Consider the following 21262-nt stretch of genomic DNA (forward strand, 5'->3'; position numbering starts at 1 on the left):
CACTGCACCACCTAATTTTTAGCTGTTGTTTGTTTGTTTTTTTAATTGTGGGTTTAAGGTAAATATTTGCTTTGGGCTGTAGATTGACTCAGATAATTGAAGAACAGCTCAGAACCCTTTATACAGTAACACACTTTGTTCCAGCAAAGTAGCAGGAACATTTAGGAGAAACAAATTTCAATAAATGGATGGTCATTGTCTTCCGAGAATGACAAAATTGTCAACAGCACTCATTTGGAAAGTGAAGATACTCTAAAAACCTAATGAAGTTGTTCATTTTAGAGAGTTTACGTGTAGGTTCGATAGTCCTCGGTACTTTACATTTTGGCAAATATTCTTAGAGACCATGAATTCGTGACTGCTTATAGTGAAACTCAAAACAATTTTTGAAAATGTTTACTTGCTGTTTTTATTCAAGATATGGTGGCAAACTACTAGCTCTACTTAATTTTGCATTACCTATCTTATGAAGAATGGAAAAAGGTGAGGTTCCACACTGACAAAGAATATTTTATATGCAACAGGGAGAAATGGGTTTTAAAAAGTATTATTTCTCCAAAATGCCTTCAGCCTTCCTCTTTGCCTAATGTCTAGTCCTATTAAAAAGTCCTTTTCTCCACCTGAATACTTTTTCCTCCATCTCTTTATCCTTAGCATTCAAAGGAGTCTTTCTCCAACATCCCCACCATTTCTGCGTCAGCGTCATTTTCACCAGGCTTTCTGTCTTTCAGCCTTCCTACCTATCGGTTTTAAAGTCAAGGTTAGTTTCTGGTTTACATTCAACCAATGGGAATTTTTAAAAGATTCTATTTCCTAAGTTTGAAGAGCAACTTAGTTAAATGAGCAATTTGTTTTAGCCTTCTTCAGTAGTTTAGAACCTTGCTTTTACTGGCATATTTCCATATAGTAAATGAGATTGTTATTCACATTTATACCCAATGTTGTATATATCCCACATATTTGAAATGTGCAATTTGTAAAATTTTTTAAAGTGTTTGAGTTTTCCCTAGTTGTGATCATTCCAGTGTATATGTTGTCACATTCACATCGATACAGATATTATTTTTAGAAAAATCAAACAACTGTCGTAACTGGCTTCTTCTCTTTGTGCATTTTTCTGTGATTTAAAAGTACCCTGTGTGTCAGTGCCCCACTGGTTGCTAATTTATAACAGTAGGACAGCTGTCATTTCATAAGTAATGCTTCTGTAATTGGCTTAAAGAAGAACTTAGAGACAGTTCACTTGAGAAATTCAGCTAAATATGCTTTAGAGAAATAGCATATTCATAAGTAGTTAAAGCAGTTATTATCCCTTAAGTTATTATCTTACACAAACTTTCTTGCCCATTGGTGGTGTGTCGTAAAGACCACAGGGAATGTGGGAATCTTTTTGTTTTTTGGAATATTAAATTAGCTGTTTGTTTGCTTTTTTTCTTTTAAAATAAAAACTTAAAAATTTGAAGCCCAAAATGTAGTTTGTAAAGTCTATTCAAAGTAAGACTGTATACTTTCTATTTTTTCTAAATATGCAAGAGTTTATTTTCAGTCAACAAGAGCTGTGTTATGCTTGCTAATATCATACACGGTGATGGAGAAGTAAATGCCAACTATTTTGAGCTACAGGTAGAGGTCACTGGGAAAGTTTGATGTTTATGTTCAACACAGGGACAGTGGCCTAAGGAGTCTTTTGTTTATGGAATATACATACATTTTACAATATGACTTCAGGTGTTCTTTAACACCAGACATTCCTCTAAAACGCTATTACTACATTGTTTAAGGGAGTGTCTACCAGGGAGATTATTGCTATAATTTTGATGTCAGATTATTAATTGTATCAACAATGTCTCTCCAGGTTAGTGTGCTTTATATGCAAAAAGTATATGAGTTTTCCTTTTTTATACTGAAAAAGTATTAATCTACAAATAAAAATGAAATACATTTTCGTTTAAGTAAAAATATTTGGAATATCAAAAGGAAGTTAAAATTTCATCACTTTTATATCATTTTTGAAGTTTATTTTTTCACACAGAGGTTGACTTTCTAAAATCAATAGTTTTAGTCTTTTTATGTTTTCTCATACAACTAGAAAAGAGCACTTGAAAAACATTCAAAATGAAGCAAATTTTTTGAAGTTACTTAACTGCTGATAGACACATGAATTCATCACATCTGTGGGGGAAACACAGCAATGGCAAGAGAGTACGTGTTCCTGTGGTGTAAAGGAGGCATTCAATGATCTGTTCACACCTGTTCATGCCCCCGAGTTCACTGCAAGTAAGGATCATGTCCTATCAACAGAGTCATGTCTTCCTTGCAAAATGAAAAGGTTCTAAGTGGCCAAAATAAAATTTTATTCCTTGAAGACATTCTTATAGCTTACTACCTACAATTTATCTGATTAAAACTGGTACAGGCACCCGACACAAACAGTATTGTCAAGCTGTGCTACGTGCTTCGTACATATATTTTAAACATTTCAAATGACATGACTTCATATAATTGATGTGATAAGTATTGAATATATGCAGAGATATTAATGGCAATATGTTGTTTAAGGTATTATAATGTGATGAAGTTTCTAAAATGGTCCAAAGAACTAGTTCACCCTCCATAAACAATATTGTAAGTGTCATATAAAGTGCTATTTTCCACTAAAGTGGTTTCATTTTTACCTGGGCTGCAATATTCATATGCAATATTTTATGAAATAAAATTCACTTCTCATAACTCCAGTCACAGACTTTCTAATCAGTCTTTCATACTTTGATTCAGCATTCTGATTCAAAATCCAAAAGTCACGAAAATTTCTGTTCCCGTAAAGCTGGCACTCCACAGTATGTAAGTGTTTCCCGACCATTTTTAGAATATTACAATCTCAGTTCATCTTTTTCAACCGCAACCACAAAAAAAAAAAATGTAGATAAGAAAGGGTTCTTATCCTTTTCAAAAAAAGTGAACAAGGACCTTTTGCAACGACTTCCCCAAAAGACTTCAACAGACTGGCCAGAACTGTGTTCAGGGCATCTAGAGCCTCGCCCCAGTCAGCAGCAGCCCCTGGTTGAGCTGTAAAGTGTGTTAAATGGGCCTGCACATCAATGACCAAACTGATGACTAACCCAGGCAACTCCCAAGCTCTGTGTCAGCAGCCATGCAGCTTTTCCAGGGTATTCTCAAGGCGATGATGTGGATTCCCACCCTCCCCCTTGATTCATTGGTAACAAACACAGAATTGCCCCTTTATTATAATAAGGACAGCCAGGGATTGGCAATGTATTGAGTGGACTGAAACCTGAGACTCAATACTTCAAAATTCTTTGGTCTCTCTCTCAGTCAAATATGGAACCTTCAGCTTCAAAAGTAAGGTTCCTGCCACCGTGGGAAAAGCACCTCAGAATGTGGAGAACATCAGTGTAAGAGAGGCCTTCGACCTCACCTGATAGCACCCCCTTTTTGCATTGGACAAAACTGGGGTCTAGAGAATAAAAACAACTACTAAGGTCACTTCACCGATCAACCCCCATTTTTATTCCAAGTGTGTGTCCTTTACTAAGACCTCACATTTGGTGAATTTTTAACTTTATCAAAGTATGAGATACAGTAGCCTTTCTCCGCAAATTTAGAAAATAGGTTCCTGAAACCCCTCATTTCAAGGCAATTAGCAAGTGATGGATTTAAGACCATATGGTGGAAGTGGGAAGGGAGTTCAAGCCGAGGAGTGAATGATGAAACCCTCATAAATGTTTGTATGTGCAGTTCAGTAAAAAAGAAGACAGCCAGACACAATGCATATGGTGGAAATTACATTTTACATAGGTTAATAATAGGCACTAAAAACCTACTTTTTATTATTGTTTACCAGGAACTTGTCAGGAGCTTACTAGCACCAATGTCAATGACAGGCATGCAAATGCGTGTTGTTCCGTGCAGACAACACTCACGCTGAAATGGACTTTTCCCTGTACTGGTCTCCCATCCAAATGCCTGGTGTCTTTCTAAAATCTATGACTCTGAGAGCCTCGTTCCCTCTGTCAGCCTCGGCTTTACACGTGTCAGGCATCAGCGCTTCCCGTCTCAGATGTCCTCTCTCATCTCCCTTTCTCTCTGTTATGATTTCCTTGCAGAAACCATTACTCCTTTCCTGCGATCCACTTTACCTCCTCTTTAGAATCCCAGCAACCAGTCCCTTCTTTTTCTACAGATTCAAATTTAACATTCTTGCACTTTCCAGAAAAGAAAACAGAAGCAAATCCTCCTACCTTTGTAACTCTTTTGCTATGGACCAAATCACTAAAATGAAGGTGCAGATACAGCCCATCATCAAAAAAAAAAAAAAAATTACAAGTCAACCACAAATACACACAGAGGGCAAGGACAGACTGTAAGACACTTACTTGTTTATTTTTCCCACAGAGTCACCTAACTTTCAGTCCATACGGTTGGTTTCTGTTGAGCAACTGGGAGTCCCTTCTCCCTCTCACCTCCTCTGATCTTGCTCCTTCTTTCTCCTGAGTTCTTTGCTCCAACTTCCCTGCTGTCCCCAGGGTCTTACTCTCTGCTACCAGATAGCCAAAGATCAAAAACATGGAAATCTTTGTTTACTTGATACCTCCTAGGAGCAGGCCTACGTCTTTCACTTTCTCCAAAGAAATCATTGTACAATAGGACTTTATACCTTTCCCTTTCTAAGACTGAGACTGAGATAAAGCTTCAAGATTCCCTTCCTAGTTAGGGATGAAAAGGGGAAGCAATTAAAGATAGTAAACATTTTCTATATGAGGAAATGGAAATTGTGAAACCTGATTTAATGTGTAATTTCAAGCTCATATGTAGCCCCAACACAGCAGGCCCTGCAAGCCTTGGATCTTTCCCTTACAAATCGTCACCTGCCCGAGGCAGCCAGAAACAATGGCCGTGACTTGACCAAGGGTCACAAGGTATTTTAAGTTAAAGATAATATCTTGACCTAAGGTACGTTTTAGCTCCTGAACCTGGAGGTGGAATGACTCCTTCTCTCCTTTTCCATGAATGAGAGGAATCCCAGAGTGGACCTCAGAGCTGCCTTCAAGACCTGAGGAAATGACTGATTACCAATCAGCTCCCAACATGACCCTGAACTTCTAACCCACTGTGTCTGTGATTTTTGCCCTATATAATCTGTAACCTCATGCCATTGGAGAGTTTGGGCTTTTGAGCATTAGCTTCCAGTTCTTCTGCCGGGTGCCATGCATAATAAACTCTTTCCCCCCTGCAGCCTTCAGGGTTTAGTGTTCGGCTCTGCTAGTGCCAGCTGGGCAAACTCTTCCTTTTCAATAACAGTTGTAAGACATGTATTTGTGCCCAAATTCCCATCTCTTCTCACCTCGGATTTTACCCCATCTTCATGCATCTGTATTCTGCTTCATCAAGATTTCTCTTTTGAGTGCATCACTCCAAGAGCTACAAACGTTTTCCTGCTGCCCTTCACAGCAAAAGTCCCAGAAGTGTTGTCTATACTCACTGTCTCCAATTTCCTTTCCATTCTCTCTTTTTGCCCTTACTCTTCAAAATACTTCACATGTAAGTTCCTCTATTCCCTCCCCCACTATTTCAAATATTCCTATGATACAGGTACCATATTGCTACTTCTAAAAATGAGGGTTTTGAGGCAAAGAGATTTTAATTAGGACTTCAGCAACATGGTAGCCTAAACTAAGGAAGACTCTCTTCTCACTTGCAAGTACATAGAAATGCTAGATCAAATGAAACAATGTGTCATGGTTTAAGTAAGGACAGGGAGATCTCTAAATGCCAGAAACTAGAAAGAGACCTGCACACACAGCAGTAAGTACCTGGGCCAAAAGAAACCCAGGCAGCCAGGAGGCCAGGAGCCAGGACTCTGCACTGGGCAGAGGTCCATGCCCCAGGGCCCTCCAGAGCCCTCCAGGACCCTCATTCCCTCCTCACTCCACTGCAGTCAGGCTTTCATGCCTAGTACACCCTTTCAGTGTTCCCTCTTGGATGTCTAATGGGCATCTAAAATGAACTTGTCCAAAGCTGACTCCAGATCTTCCCCCAGGAAAGTTGTTCTCCCCACAGTCTTCCCAATGATTTATTAGTTCTCCATTAATAAATGACAACTCCATTCCTCCCATTGATCAACAACCTTGGAATCATTGTTGACTCTTCTTGGTGTCATATGTCTACCCCCACTGTGTCACCAAACCTGCTCTCCCCACCAGTCTTTTCTCACAGTGTCTTTTACCACCACCCTGGTCTACAGCACAACCGTCTCTTGCCTACTTTATTGCAGTCACCTCCTAAGTGGTTTCCTACTCCTTCTCATGCCCTTATTTCTATCTGTTCTCACAGCAACGAAAGTACACCTTAAAAAAATCATATCCCTCTCTGCTCACAAAATTCTAGTTGTATCCCCACTTCACCCACAGAATATTTGCCAAAGTGTTTTCCAAGACTCAGAGACATGGGCTGATCTGGCCCCTGCCACCTTGCTGACCTCACATCTTACCACGCTCCTCCTTCTCCCTGCTCCTTCTACTCCTGCCTCTCGCTATTCCTCAGACACACCAGCCAGCTTCCTGCCTCTGAGCAGGAATAACCGATCATGTCTGATAATGATTTAATGTCACTCTCCCTGGGATCTTTGCATTTGTCAGGGATTTGGCTAAAAGGAAAAAGTTCCAAAAATGTACTACTAATCATTTCAGAGGACTTTGGAAGAAGATTTTTGGGAGGAAGTAGCCCTTCAATGTTTCTTGAATCACATAGTTTGATTAGGATATGATATGACTCAGATCTTAATATAGTCACAATTTCAAATGTCTTAAAGGTTTCATGGACTTTAGAACTAATAACCTCTCGCAGTTCTCCTTTTCCCATTCTTCTTCAACAGTCATAGATAATAACTTCTGCTTTTCCTTAAAGAAGTCATGCAATCGACACAGTGTTTGGGTGGAGTTTTTGAAATGCACAAGGTTTCGGAGACAAATATTTACCTCTACCCGTAACCGGTACTACAATGGTCAGTGCCTGGAAGCCTCTCTTCTTTGAAAGGAGTTATCGCATGATCAGCTTCTCTCTGCACTGCCTCTTTAGACTGTGAAATGCGGCTTGGGGTCTTTACTGCTTTCCTTTCCTTTGTAGTTGGAGCTTGCTCGGGGCTGAAGGTGGTGGTGCCATCACACACCGTCCATGGCATCAGGGGTCAGGCCCTCTACCTCCCTGTGCACTATGGATTCCACACCCCGGCCTCAGACATCCAGATCATATGGCTGTTTGAGAGACACCACACGATGCCCCAGTACTTACTGGGCTCTGTGAACAAGTCTGTGGTTCCCGACCTGGAATACCAACACAAGTTCACCATGATGCCACCCAACGCATCTCTGCTCATCAACCCACTGCAGTTCACTGATGAAGGCAATTACATCGTGAAGGTCAACATTCAGGGCAATGGAACGCTCTCAGCTAGTCAGAAGATACAAGTCACTGTTGACGGTGAGTCCATTGTAAGTGGCATGGGCAGCCGGGCAGCATGGCAGTGAGTCGTGAGTCAGATTAGAGTGCTGGGCTTCAGGTCCTGGCTCTCTGACTTTGCGCAAATCAATTAACCCACACAGCCTCAGTGTCTCAGAGCACAAATGACACTACCAACCTCACGAGGCATCCTAAGGATTTCAGAAGACATGCATGTAAAGGACAGGCATGGCACCCTGCCCCAGGTGATCCAGCAATAAGTAGAACTCATTTGTTTGCCTGGTAACTATCGAGTATAAAGTTGATAATAAAATAAGATGGAGACAATTTTATTTCCTCAGTAGCAGAATGCACCCTGGGAAGAGCACTAATTATGTCACAGGGAGATTTTATTTTGGTACACTGTGTGGGGGAGGATGAGACCTGCTTAAAGACTGTACTTAAGGAGCAACAAAAGTTGTGAGAAATGTCTTCTGAGGGGCAGTGGAGTCAGCTAACTTTCAGGCATTCATTCTCCTCATTGAGATATTTAAGTGGTATACCTTAAATATACTATGTCCAAAGCCCAACTTTACATTTTTCTCTCTAAACCCATATTTTTATTTTTATTTTTAATGTTTTTATTGTATTTTTTTATTACCATTTATATTGACCCTTATATTCCCCTCCCCACCCCTGCAATCAGATCCTGTTGCCCATGTCCATGAGTCCCTTTTCCTTTTTGTTTGGTCCCTCCGCCCTCTAACCCCCTAAACACATTTTTTAACAATATTTCTCCTAAAGTCTCAGAAATACCAACTTCATTCCATCAAGTGCTTAGGCCAAAACCTTGCCATCACCATGGTCCCCCTTCCTCTCACGTCCCACATCCGGTCCTCAAGTCACTCCTGTCCGCCTCACCTTCAAGTATGCAGAGTCCCACCACTTCTCCCCACCCCCACTACTGTCCCACCCCACACCACGTGGGCTCTGGCCTGGGCTGTCCTAATAGCCTGCCACCTGGCCTCCCTGCTTTTGCTCCTGCCTCCTGTAGTTTAAAATCCTCCCAAAGCCTTCTATCTCACTCAGAATAAAAGTCAAAGTGCTAACAACTGCCTACAAGGCCCACCATGGTCTCCCCAACAGAGCCAACACCTATGTGACCCCACTTCCTGCCTCCCTTCCCCTCAGTCTGTTCTTCCCAGAACACGCCAAAGACACTCGCACTTAAGACTTTTGTATTTGCTGTTCCTTCTCCCTAAACAGCTTTTCTCCTAGATAATGGCCTGGTTCTCTTCCCTATTTCCTTAAGGTCTCAGGCAAAATGTCACTCTATCTGGGAAGCCTTTCCTGACCACGTTATACAAAGTGTAACCTCGCTCCCAAAGAAGGGGGGGCAGGCAAATATCTACGTTGAGTTCCATAGAACTTACTTCCATGCAACATATTCTATGTTTAATTTTATGATTTTATTTTTTATTGAATGTCTTGGAGTGACACTGGTTAACAAAATTCTACAGGTTTCAGGTGCACAGTTCTACAACACATCGTGTGTACACTGTAGTGTGTGTTTAAACCCCAAGTCAAGTCTCCGCCCACCACCGTTTACCCCCTCTATACCTTCCTCCATTCCTCATGCCCACCCCTCCACAATCACCACACTGTTGTCTGTGTCCCTTTTTTCTCTTTATTTTTCTTTTTTTGCTCAATCCCTCCACCCCACACCCTAGTTAGCCAACCCTCTGACATCTGTCCACCTGCTCTCTATTTATGAGTCTGTCTCTGTTTTGCTTGTTACTTCATTTTGTTCACTTTATTCCACATGTGAGTGAAATCATATGGCACTTGTCTTTCTCTGACTGGCTTAATACTATATGTTTTTATTTGTTTATTGTTTCCCTTCCCCACATAGAATATAAAGTCCATGGGAGCAGGGACTTTGTACTATTTCCCACTTTGTCCTCGGTGCCTAACCCCACCATTGGCCATTAGCAGGTGCTCAGCGTGCACCTGTGGGGTAAAGGAGTGGGGACTGCAGAGCACATGCGTGGGGGGCAAACACACAGGGTGTGGAAGCAGGTGCATGAAGAGCAGACTCAGGGAAAGAAAAGGAGAAAATTTTAGAGGCAATTTTCATGAAATTCTCCTGTGTAGCACCCTATCTCTGCCCAAACTTTTAATAAGACATCCATTACTTGTTAACGTGTAGTAACATTGGATCTGTTTTGAGAAATGCAACCAAAATGCCTTAAGGAGGGCCTAGGGAGCACGAAAAAAGTCTTCTCAGGAAACCTGCACACGGAGCTACACTGTTTTAGGCAAATGTGTGATTACAATACTAACATCTATTCTGATGATGGATTCTCCCCCTACGAAATCTTCCACATGTTGCCTATTTGACTTACCTCGTACCACGGATTTTTCCACACACAGGCATATTCGAAACATAGGCTTTTTTGATGTAATCGATGTACACAACTAATTTTTCTTTTTAAATGATAGTAATCTAAATAGTGCCATTCCAAATCCTTTATTCTTGTCAGAAAAGATAAAGGATTAAATTAAACAGACAAGCCAACCGGTTGCACCCATCTCGAGAAAGGTGGGGGAGGCTTCAGAACTGCCCGGTTGCCCTGCGGGCTGCACTTCCAACTCCCTTCTAAGCTTTCCAATTTTCCTCTCCCCTCTGGGCCGACGGTTTGGGTCTGTTTCTTTCATAATCAATTTTACAGTGTAAGAAATTGTGTGAGTCAAGGCTGATGTACTTAAGATACATCAACCCCAGTTAAAAACTTGATAGGAAATTGAAATCTTTTTATGTTTTTTAAAGATTTTATTCATTTATTTTTAGAGAGGGAAGGGAGGGAGATACAGAGAGAGAGAGAAACATCATTGTGCGGTTGCTGGAGGCTGTGGCCTGCAACCCAGGCATGTACCCTGGCTGGGAATCGAACCTGCGACACTTTGGTTCGCAGCCCACGCTCAATCCACTGAGCTATGCCAGCCAGGGCAAGGAAATTGAAATCTTAATATTGGAGACAATCATCTGCACGTATGTGTCATCTCAGACTCTCTTGGAGTCATACACAGATTATTAGATGCATATTTCTCCAAATTGCCGGAGAGAAACATTGCCAGACTTAATGCCCCCTTTGTCTTGCCATGTCTGCTGTGGAACTCTGGGCAAGCCCCCATCCTGTATCAAACAAAGTCATGAACCTCAAAATTTAATGAAGGTGCTGAAAATGGTTGTGGGTACTTTTACAATTTCCACCCTTATCCAACAATTTTAGAGTTAAAACTCAGAGGAGAAATATCATTCTTGGAAATTTACTCATTTGACAGATATTATCTGACTATAGTGTATTGGACTTGCGACATAAAACTGTTTTCTTAGGTCTTGAAGTTCCAACAGGAATTTCTGTTGGATTTGTCTTTTATATCTCTAATATGACATAATCCCAGTAACACATTTCATCCTACTTTCAGACTGAGTCAATTTTGAAAGGTAGGTGTTGGTTTGTTGAAGTGATACATGTAATGTTGCTACACAAATGCACAGTAATTAAAACATATAATAGTTTGCTCACATAAAAGGAAAAGTAACTAGTACATCTACTGTTCTCTAAAACTTTTCCTCAATTTCCTGTAAGTATAATATATATGAGCTTTACATTTTGCAAATGGTAGATAGAAATTTGGATTCACCACACCCACCCCACCAGCTGCTCTTGGGACTTGGGACAAATCAAGAGAGGGGACCCACCACATTAATTTTGTCTGCTCGAGCACACCTTTCCAGTGTTGGCAAGCACACAAACAGGACAGAAGGAAGCTGATACTCTCTACCACTAACTGCATTACTGTAAATGTTTTCATTGGAAAATCCTTGAAGAGTAAGTTCTTGAATGTGGATATTTCTGCTGCAATTTTTTTATATTTTATTCTTTTGAATTTCTGTAACTTTTTAATTCCCTTCCTTAATTTTTGCCCAAACTATCTACAGTGACAAAGTATAAAAATGTAGAATCATTTCCCCAGGATTTAACATTTGGGTGATCTCATAGATTTTTATTATTACATCATGGCAGTAAAAATCATCTCTCTCTCGACATTGCAGATCCTGTCACAAAACCGGTGGTGTGGATTCAGCCTTCCTCCGGGGCTGTGGAGTATGTAGGAAACATGACCCTGACTTGCCTCGTGGAAGGGGGCACCCGGCCAGTCTACCAGTGGCTAAAAAATGGGAGACCTGTCCATATCAGCTCCACCAACTCCTTTTCTCCCCAAAACAACATCCTTCATATTGCTCCAGTGACCAAAGAAGACATTGGGAATTACAGTTGCCTGGTGAAAAACCATGTCAGTCAGATGGAAAGTGACATCATTATGCCCACCATATATTGTAAGTTAAAAAAAAATCACAAGTTTTCCCTGGGAAATTCTCACAAGGGTAGTCACAGAGACTATCATAGTAGTGCTGTTGTGAGCACACTTCCTAGGCACTGTTTTATACAGTTACTTGTACAACCCTATTTCCTTTTTCAAATTTTATTTTTATTTTTTTAATTGTTGTTCAGGTACAGTTGTCTCCATTTTCTCCCCTCCTCTCCCCCACACCCCACCCATCTCCACCTCCACCCTCGATCTTACCCCCTTTGGCTTTGTCCATGTGTCCTTTATACATGTTCCTTGACAACCCTTCCCCTATTCTCCCTTATTATGCCCTCCCCCTCCCCTCTGGTTACTGTTAGTTTGTTCTTTATTTCAATGTCTCTGGTTATATTTTGCTTGCTTGTTTGTTTTAATTAGGTTCCTGTTATAGGTGAAATCATACGGTATCTGTCCTTCACCATCTGGTTTATTTCACTTAGCATAATGCTCTCTAGTTTCATCCATGCTACTGCAAAGGGTAAAGGGTAGGAGCTCCTTCTTTCTGCTGTGTAGTATTCCATTGTGTAAATGTACCTTAGTTTTTGGATCCACATATTTACTGATGAGCATTTAGGTTGCTTCCAGCACTTGGCTATTGTAAATTGTGCTGCTATGAACATTGGGGTGCATAGATTCTTTTGAATTGGTGTTTCAGAATTTTTAGGCTATAATCCCAGCAGTGGAATTACCAGATCAAAAGGCAGCTCCATTTTTAGTTTTCTGAGGAAGTTCCATACTGCTTTCCATAGTGGTTGTACCAGTCTGCATTCCCACCAACAGTGCACTAGGGTTCCCTTTTCTCCACATCCTTACCAGCACTTATTGTTTGTTGATTTCACTATGATGGCCATTCTGGATGGTGTGAAGTGGTATCTCATTGTGGTTTGAATTTGCATCTCTGTGAAGGCTAGTAATGCTGAGCATCTGCACAATCCTATTTCTTGAAGTTTAAGTTGTGATACTTGCCAGGGACCTTTCAGGATACATTTTGTGACTTAGTGCATTGTGTGACCTTATTTCTAGTGGAAAATAGGAGCTTCAGTATGAAGAACCCAGAGCCATGGAGAAGGCACTAAGTTATTCATCCCCAAGAAAGAAAAGTTGGTCATCTTAGACTAGGAAATGGATATGCTCTGTGGCTAATGAAAGGGAAAAAGAAGGTTCCTAGGCTAGCTGTTCTCCTTGCCCATTTTCTCAGCTCCATTCTTGTAGTCAGGGTGTAGAGAGAATCATAGGCAGAGAAGACTTAATTATTCCTCAGTGAGGTATTGAATTTCCCAGGAAACAGTAATTATTTCAGGCATCAATTTTCTTTGGTTCTTTTTTTTCTGGTGTTGTTTAACCTCATGTACAGAGTTAAGTTCATGTCATAATGTCATCACCAACCCAAACAAGACCCCTCTCTTTATTCAGTATTTTCAACCCACTCCTCTCTACTCCATAGCACCACCTCTAACACGTTTAATACTGCATTCTAACTTTCTCTTTGCAGTTTCTCAGCATCCGCAGTAATGACGTTTGGGTCTGAACAACTCATTGTTATGAGATGTTTATAGGATGTTTAACAGCATCCCTGGCTTCTATCTACTACATACCAGTACCACCTCCCTCCAGCTGTGACAACTAAAAATGTCTCAGGATATCACTGTATGTTCCCTGGAGTGGGAGAGAGGGGGCTAAATCTCCCCTAGTTGACAACCAATGGCCTATTTCACTGGGAAGTCTTCTTATCAGTTGCCATGTGGCTTAGAGCATAGCTACAACAGCAGTGTGAACAGGAAAAGTAAACCAGAGCAGAGGAAAACGTCTCACTCCTGTGGCATGAGAATAGATGTGTCAGCTGGTTGAACCATAAGGGTCAAATTAAGCCTGGTAAACTCAGAATTCAGTGTCTTACAGATGAACCAGTATCTTCAGAAACAGAAGGAATTTTATTAAAAAGTGCCAAAGAAGGAAATTATAGTTTTTCACCAAGAAATACCAAAACATCATTCACTACAAGCAAATTACATGACTTGTTACCATCATTAGTGGTAATAATATTAACAATGGTACTGTTTTTATAGCCGAACTTTTAGTTTTATTAATATTATTACAGTAGTTTTACATAAACCTATATTCAGAAGACATTCTAAAAATATTCTGTCTGCTGGGAAATAGATTCACATAGAAAGTATAAATGGTTATACATGCACTACTAGCATTGAATTGGAGCAAAAAAAAAACCAGATTTGGTACAGTCTACTTATTATGTAGCCATATTCTTGACTAAATAAGGTTATTCTGATATGAGTTAAAACTTCCATTCAAATACCAGTAGCACAGACCCAAGCATTCAAGTTACTTAGGGTGTGAGAAAATGTGAACAAAGTGAATCAAATCTAGGGTTATGCTGACCCATCCTTACATTATTCTTTATTGTTTGGTCTAAACTGTTAACATTCACATAGAAAAGGTACAAAATGCAAAACAAGGTATTAAACCAACCAGATATTAACTACTGAATATTAATCCCAAGAGGCCATCATCCACCGTAGTGACAGACAACGGGAAGTGAGATTGTGCTGGATCATTCCTTGTTAACTGCAGAAAACCTGATCGTGCTTTGGCCATGTGCTCTAACTGACATCTTGTCATTTGGAGAGTTCAGTGGATGGCACAATTGTTGGGAGCCTCAGCTGTGAAACCAGACTGCCTGGGGTGAAGACCTGGTTCTGCCCCTTTCTGTGCCTCAGTTTCCTCATCTCCCGATCTACACTCTCCCCAGTGTAAGAGGGATGGGGAGGATTAAATGAAATTTTATGTATAAAGACCTCAGTGAGTGGCACAGAGGAGTAACTCAATAACATTAGCTCTTTTTTTTTCCCTCTTTTTTTTTCCTTTGAGCCAAAACTATGCCGATACAATTGGCAGAAAGCCTTGACAATTTAGAAGATACCTGCAAAGACAAAATGGAAAGAATACCTTTAGAAAAATATTTTTTCTTCCCTAAACATTACCACTTTTTAATTTAACATACTTTATTTTTCTATATGAAAAAATTTTCTTTGCATCAGTTCTTTCTTATATTATCTATCTCTCCATCTATCTGCCTATCTTTAAACTCTGACGACAGATTTAAATAAAATATTCCTGGGGGTAATTGCATAAGCAATTATAGGCACATGAAAGTATCAATTGTGTCTTTATACTTTTGTGTTGCTACATAGTTTATTTTAACCTGGAAAAGCAAAAATAAGATTTTTCTTTCAACATGTTCAAGTTCATGCCCCAATGTCATTATTATCACAGAATATGCTGATAGTGTAGAAAGTATAAAAATGGGGAGAAAACCCATAATCACAAGTGTAAATGTTAAATATTATACCTTAAATGCTATCCCATCTTTCCTTTCCTGTGTTATTTGAAATAATTAAAGTATACCAATTTCAATATGTTCAAATTTTCAAACATACCTTCCTTTACAGACTGTACTTTCTTCTTCACATTTTTTCATGTGTAACCTATGGAAATCTCACAGAGAAACTGTCATGAGTACAGACTGACTGTAGAAAGAAGAACATTGAGAAAATTTACAAATGTGGGTTCTGGTTACACATTGTAGAGATGAACAGCTGCAGGGTTTCAGATTTTTACTCTTTTCACTGGGTAATTGTGAATACAGTATTAATTAATTTTCTTGATTATTTTTATGTTCAAATGCAAAAGGGTTCACTTGGTCAAAACCACTTAATGATATTCATTCACTCATTTATGCATTTATTCACTTACTCATTTATGCACTCATTCACTCATATTTTGATTTAATTCAAAGATAAAATATCATTGTCTTGTTTATTCTAAGCAATTACTGCCTTTAGAAACACACATAGAATATACCTGTATGTAACATATGATAGAAACACAACTCAGGCTTGTTAATTTACAAATTTTTCTTGCTATTACTATTTTAGCCCTATTTGATTTTTTTTGTTCTGTTTTCTTGGTTTGGGATTGTAAGAATTAAGTAAAATACATAATCTGAAGACTTGTCATTTATCCTTTCTGTCGATGTGGCTCCGGCGTGTTTGCGATCTTCATCATTCCATGCAAACGGGGAATATGTGCCTGCGTGGCTGTTGCTCTCCCTTCTCTTTCTTCCCCTGCCGACATGCTCCAGGTTGCATCCTCCCCCGCTTCACACCTTCTCCAGAAGGGCTCCCTGCCCTGACATCGTCTCTCCTCTTCTTTGCTGCCAGGAGGGTCGCCGTGCTCCTGCAGTGCCCCGCACACACCTCTCCCCCGCACTTGCTGCACTATATTTTCCTTGAGTCGCTTCCCTCGTCAGTGTCCCAGCCCCAAAGAGGAGCTCCATGTTATTCATCTTTGTATCTCTAGGGCAATACTGGACACAGATTAAGAACTCAATCCATTCTTGAACTTGACCAAAATGGAACAGATTATCATTTTTTTCACATCCCTTTCAAATTCCAGTGTTACTTAATAATGCTGTGGAGAGGCTACATTCCCATTACAAGATAATAGCTTCTTACAGTGTTTTGGCCCTTTTTGTCATTTTTTTTCCTGACCTTTAGCAAATTTCCTCAATAAGCTAGTAAATGTCATATTCCAATATTCCCCCAGAGAGGTCCATGGCATAAATTAGAATTTCAGAATGAATCGCTTATTCTGTTCTCTTAAGGCACTGTTGCTATGACAGCTTCCTACAAGAAATCAGGAATTGTTTTTTATTCTGGCAGGAAAAAAGTATAACAAAATCTTTATTTATGAGGATATGATGTCATAATCTGGTATTGGTCCTGGTGGAATACAGTGTTAAGCCAGTAATTCAGACAAATACCTACTTGCAGTTCACGAAATGTATATATGCCTTCCAGCTCCAGCTGTAAATAATAACCTAGTAACCCAGCCTTTTGTGTGTAGCATATGGCATCACTGCAGGGAAGTACTCTTAAGTGATAAAAAAAATTAAAGAAAAAAAAAGGTCATTCACAGTAAATACTTACCATCTGCTCCCAAGCAGGGTGGCAAGCAGCATCATGATGAAAATATAGGTACTGTTCCCGCCCAGCCATAAATTGTTAAAGAGGCAGACGTTGTGTGATTTTACAATTCATTTAGTAAACAGCCATTCCTGAGGCAAAGGGTTCATTTCTATTGGGAGTTCACTGCCAAAGGCAAGAGACTGAACCACAGTTCAAAGTCAGAATTACCCCTCTGCTTTCATCTTCAGTGTCAGAGGTCGCACCGGTCCAATCACTCCAAATGTATACAATTGGATTACTTGTGCCCATGAATAATGAACTAGGCTGCACCTCAGGTAAAGGGATGGTCAGCCTGAAGTGCTAATAAAATGCAAATAACATCATAGTATATTAAGAAGAAAACAGTTTATGAGCAATGTATAGAGTGTGAAAGATAGAACGATGGTAGATCTATATGGGAGGGAGGAAGAAGAGAGGAAGAAGGAGGGAAGGGAGGGAAGGACAGAAAGGGAGAGAGAGAGAATAGAAGGTCAATTGAAGATCATACAGTGAAATATGGATATTCGTTTTCTGAATGGTGAAATGACAAAGGAGTTTTCATCTTTGTGTTTCTCTGAATTTTAGGATTTTCTGCAATGAACATGTTTGTTTTATGCAATGAAATAAAATAGGTTACACTTTAAGAAACCATATCAGAGGCAAGCAACTCAAATGCTTCAGGCGTTAGGTTCTAAGAACTGTGAGAGTATTGTGGGGACCTGGGGGAGTTTGGGGAATTTGAGGCCGACTCTGAAGAGCCAGATCTAGCACATAATTCAGACAGATGGAGGACGAAAGGTTATGCCAACCATGAAACAGGACAAATGGGGACACAGCAAAATCAAAATAAACATGAGTGTAGGGAAAATGAGGTAAAATCATCAGATTCTTCTGTTTAGAAGCATGTTTTACTTTAAACTAGAGTGATGTTATTAAATTAGATGATCAGTCTTATTTACCAGCCTTCTCTCTAAATGACTGTGGGCTTTCTCTACAAATCAAACCCATTCTGCAAAATGGAAGAATTACTATTTTTGAGAATATTCTATTATGTTGCAAGGTCCTAAGGCAATTCCAAATGAGAAATTAAAAAGCTTTGAGTAATGTCAGCACAAACAGAGTATCGCTCATTTTTATGTTTGTTAAATTACCAGGCAATTTATTTTTACAGTCACTGTCTGTAAATGCTGAAAACCAGTGGGAAGGCAGAGGCTTAAACTGAAGGGCGATATTTTTATGCCCACATTTCTCTTCTCTATCCACCTTGCTCTGCATTCAGACTTCACACACGGGCTTGGGTCCCTTGTTGTTCCAAACCTCTGTTGACCCCTTCCACTTTACCGTGTGAACCAGAACCAGCGCCCACCAGCTGGTGGCCTCTATTTCCCTAATGTTGTATCCGTGATGACAGCTTGAAGGGACCGTGCCGCTGCACTGGCTCCCTTAGAACAGCACACGGTTCTGACACAGTGGCGGCCCCTGAGACCGTCTCACAGCCTGAAATGAGAGAACAGTACGACGGGGCTCTAGTGCAGTCACAGGACAGGGACACCGATTTCTCTTCACTTCAATGCTCCATCTCCAGTTCTTGGTTACTCCAAACCTCTACGTTTGCTTTGTGAAGGCAGCATCATCTCAACTACACACATTAATCTATGGCTTTCCTTCCGATGTCTGTGTGTCTTTAGGAAGCAAGGATGTGTAAAGTGTACGTTCCCTAGCTAAATGTAATTCATTTTTTGCATTCTGCTTCTGTTATGTCTCAGGAAGTTTGTTTCCCCAAAGGTAGATTGGTCAGAAAATGCTGACATAATAAAGAACTACTCTGGGAATCTGCACTTTTGAGGCTGGCTGGCCACTATCCAAAATAGCTTTAGCACAGCGTGAATCATGGTGTTTCAAAGGTGAAAAGAACTTTAACAGCCAGTCATCTAGACAAACTTTTTATAATAAAGGTGAGGAAAACGAGACCCAAAAGTTTAAATGACTTCTGATTACTTCATTAATTGAGTACACAACTGTATCTAATTAGACAATAATTTATTGTAGAACTAATAATATTAGACAAAACACTATTGTGATATAGAAAATTACATCACTTAACATTTTTAGAGAGGCAGTATGCATGCTTAAATGCATGTATTTTAAAGTCCCAACTATGCTATAAAATAGCCATGTGACCAAGGCAAATTTAATCCTTTCAGTATCTCTTTCATCTTATAATGGAAGTAATAACATCTACTTCACATGCCCACTTTAAAGATTAAATGTGGTTGTTTATATAAGTTAAGTGACTTCAGATGGAAAATATCCAATGTATATTGGTGTGGTCAGCTGAAAAATGAGCACTATCACACCCAAAACTCGAAGTATTTGCAATACTAGCCAGGATTTGGATTGAATGAGAAAAACCTATCTAACTGGGGAATATTCTTTTGATCTCTCTCTTTACTCTCTGAAGAAAGTAGTGGAAAACATATCTTCATCTGCAGACAATCTGATGCTACAGAAATAGCAAATGCTAAGGAATATTGTAGTGTGAGGAAAACACCATGGGATATCCATGATTAACTGGTTTGTTGATGATCAATGAATATTTGTTAATGATAACAAAGATGTATTTTTTTCCAAATGGAATTCTAGCCTTAGCTTGTGGAGAGGAATTTTAAAAAATTGTTAATTGTTAAAATGTCATGAAAATATGCACCTGTAAAATACTCCTTGTATCTGTTTCACATGTTCCATGTGAAACCATGTATTTTATATTTTCATGATATTTTCTGCCTAGCACTGAGAGAAAACCACAATACTCAGAGTGATTGTCAAAGAGAAAATAGTGGCCATAATCTATTTTTAAAATACTTTTAAATACAATTACTGTTTCAGAAAGATTGAATTTGTCTAACAACATTGCATATTTATGAATATATTGCTCAAAAGCTTAGCACCATGGTTACGACAACAGTGTCTATAAATTGTATATGCTAAGTACCAAGGCTTTCATTATTTCAAATAAGTTCAGTCACATCTTGAATAACTATTATTTCCATGGATAACAGAATAAAACATTTTTAGGTCCTTATCATTTATTGAGAATCTAAATGAAGATCTATTTGTCCAGGTTTAACATGAAGAATTTCATAAAAGATAAAACACTGCTAAGCTCTTCCAACCTTATAAACTATGTCATGATTATTTATGTCACCCCTTTATTTTTTTTCAACTAATGCAGATGGACCTTATGGACTTCGAGTTAATTCTGACAAAGGCCTAAAAGTCGGAGCAGTATTTACTGTTGACATTGGAGAAGCCATCTTGTTTGATTGCTCTGCCGATTCGTACCCTCCCAACACCTACTCCTGGATCCAGAGGACTGACAACGCAACGTACCTCATCAAGCAGGGGCCTCGCCTGGAAGTCGCATCCGAGAAGGTGGCCCAGAAGACGACGGACTACGTGTGCTATGCGTACAACAACGTGACTGGCAGGCAGGATGAAACTGGTTTCACAGTCATTATCACTTCTGTCGGTGAGTGTGACGTCAAAGGCAGGGATCCCGGTGAGACCCAAATGCATGCTGGCCGCACTCCACCCCGATTTGATAACTATGCTTCAGAGGATATCATTGTGGGATTGTCGATATACTATAAGAAATTCTCTTTCCTGAGTTAACTAAGCCGTGGCCCCTGTGAAAGAAAGAAAACCCTAAAACAGAACGGAGAGGGACTCTAATTGCTAACCAAGGGACATAAGAAAAAGAGAATTCAATAAATTATGTGTTAGGTCAGAGTTGCTCAAGAAACCAGATGGATGCAGCAAGCTAAGGAGTAGGGTTTATTAGCGGGGAATAAGAGGAAAAGTGGAGCCAAGCAACGAGGTTGGGGAGCCAACCAAGGGAGGTTAAGACTCGCTAGGCTGCTCTTAGGGCAGGGTTTTTAAGTGCAAAAACCCCGAAGGGTAACTGGTTGGGGTGTTAGAGTCTGATTGGCTAGAGCCGGTTGCTGGGTGTTGTTTTCTGCTGACCATTTTTCTTGATACATCTTGTCAGGCTGGAGTTAAAGCTGCATCTTGTTGTGCCAGGTAGGCCGACCCCAGGCTCCAGTCTTAGCCGGGCATCTGTTTGTCCTGTGTAGGGTTGGCAGGCAGTTTCCCAGGCTACAGTGTCTCGCCTGGTGATTTTCCATTTCTGCTAAGCCTACCAAGGTCTCTCATTATGTAGTTCTAAATATGCATTCTTGCTTCCTGGATTTTACAAACAAACAGGAATGTAATAGAAGTGGGCTTATATCTAGTGTTGCATTAGGTCAGATGAATAAATTTCCATGAGTTAAAAATCTGGTTTTCCTACT

The 21262-nt window shown here is 39.9% G+C and overlaps 1 protein-coding gene across 2 annotated transcripts in view; it reads left to right on the forward strand.

The window, feature by feature from the left end:
• HEPACAM2 (HEPACAM family member 2) overlaps window positions 1–21262 on the forward strand; it is a 39263-nt gene that overhangs the window by 192 nt on the left and 17809 nt on the right. For both annotated transcript variants that reach the window (XM_045827854.1, XM_045827853.1), the window contains exons 2-4: window positions 7144–7497; window positions 11576–11860; window positions 20146–20442. In XM_045827854.1, the coding sequence (XP_045683810.1) occupies window positions 7144–7497; window positions 11576–11860; window positions 20146–20442 (936 nt within the window). The remainder of the gene's footprint in view (window positions 1–7143; window positions 7498–11575; window positions 11861–20145; window positions 20443–21262) is intronic.

Source organism: Phyllostomus hastatus, unplaced genomic scaffold (genome assembly GCF_019186645.2).
Source record: "Phyllostomus hastatus isolate PE091 unplaced genomic scaffold, TTU_PhHast_1.1 phas_scaffold_78, whole genome shotgun sequence".
In the NCBI taxonomy this organism is placed as follows: Eukaryota; Metazoa; Chordata; class Mammalia; order Chiroptera; family Phyllostomidae; genus Phyllostomus; species Phyllostomus hastatus.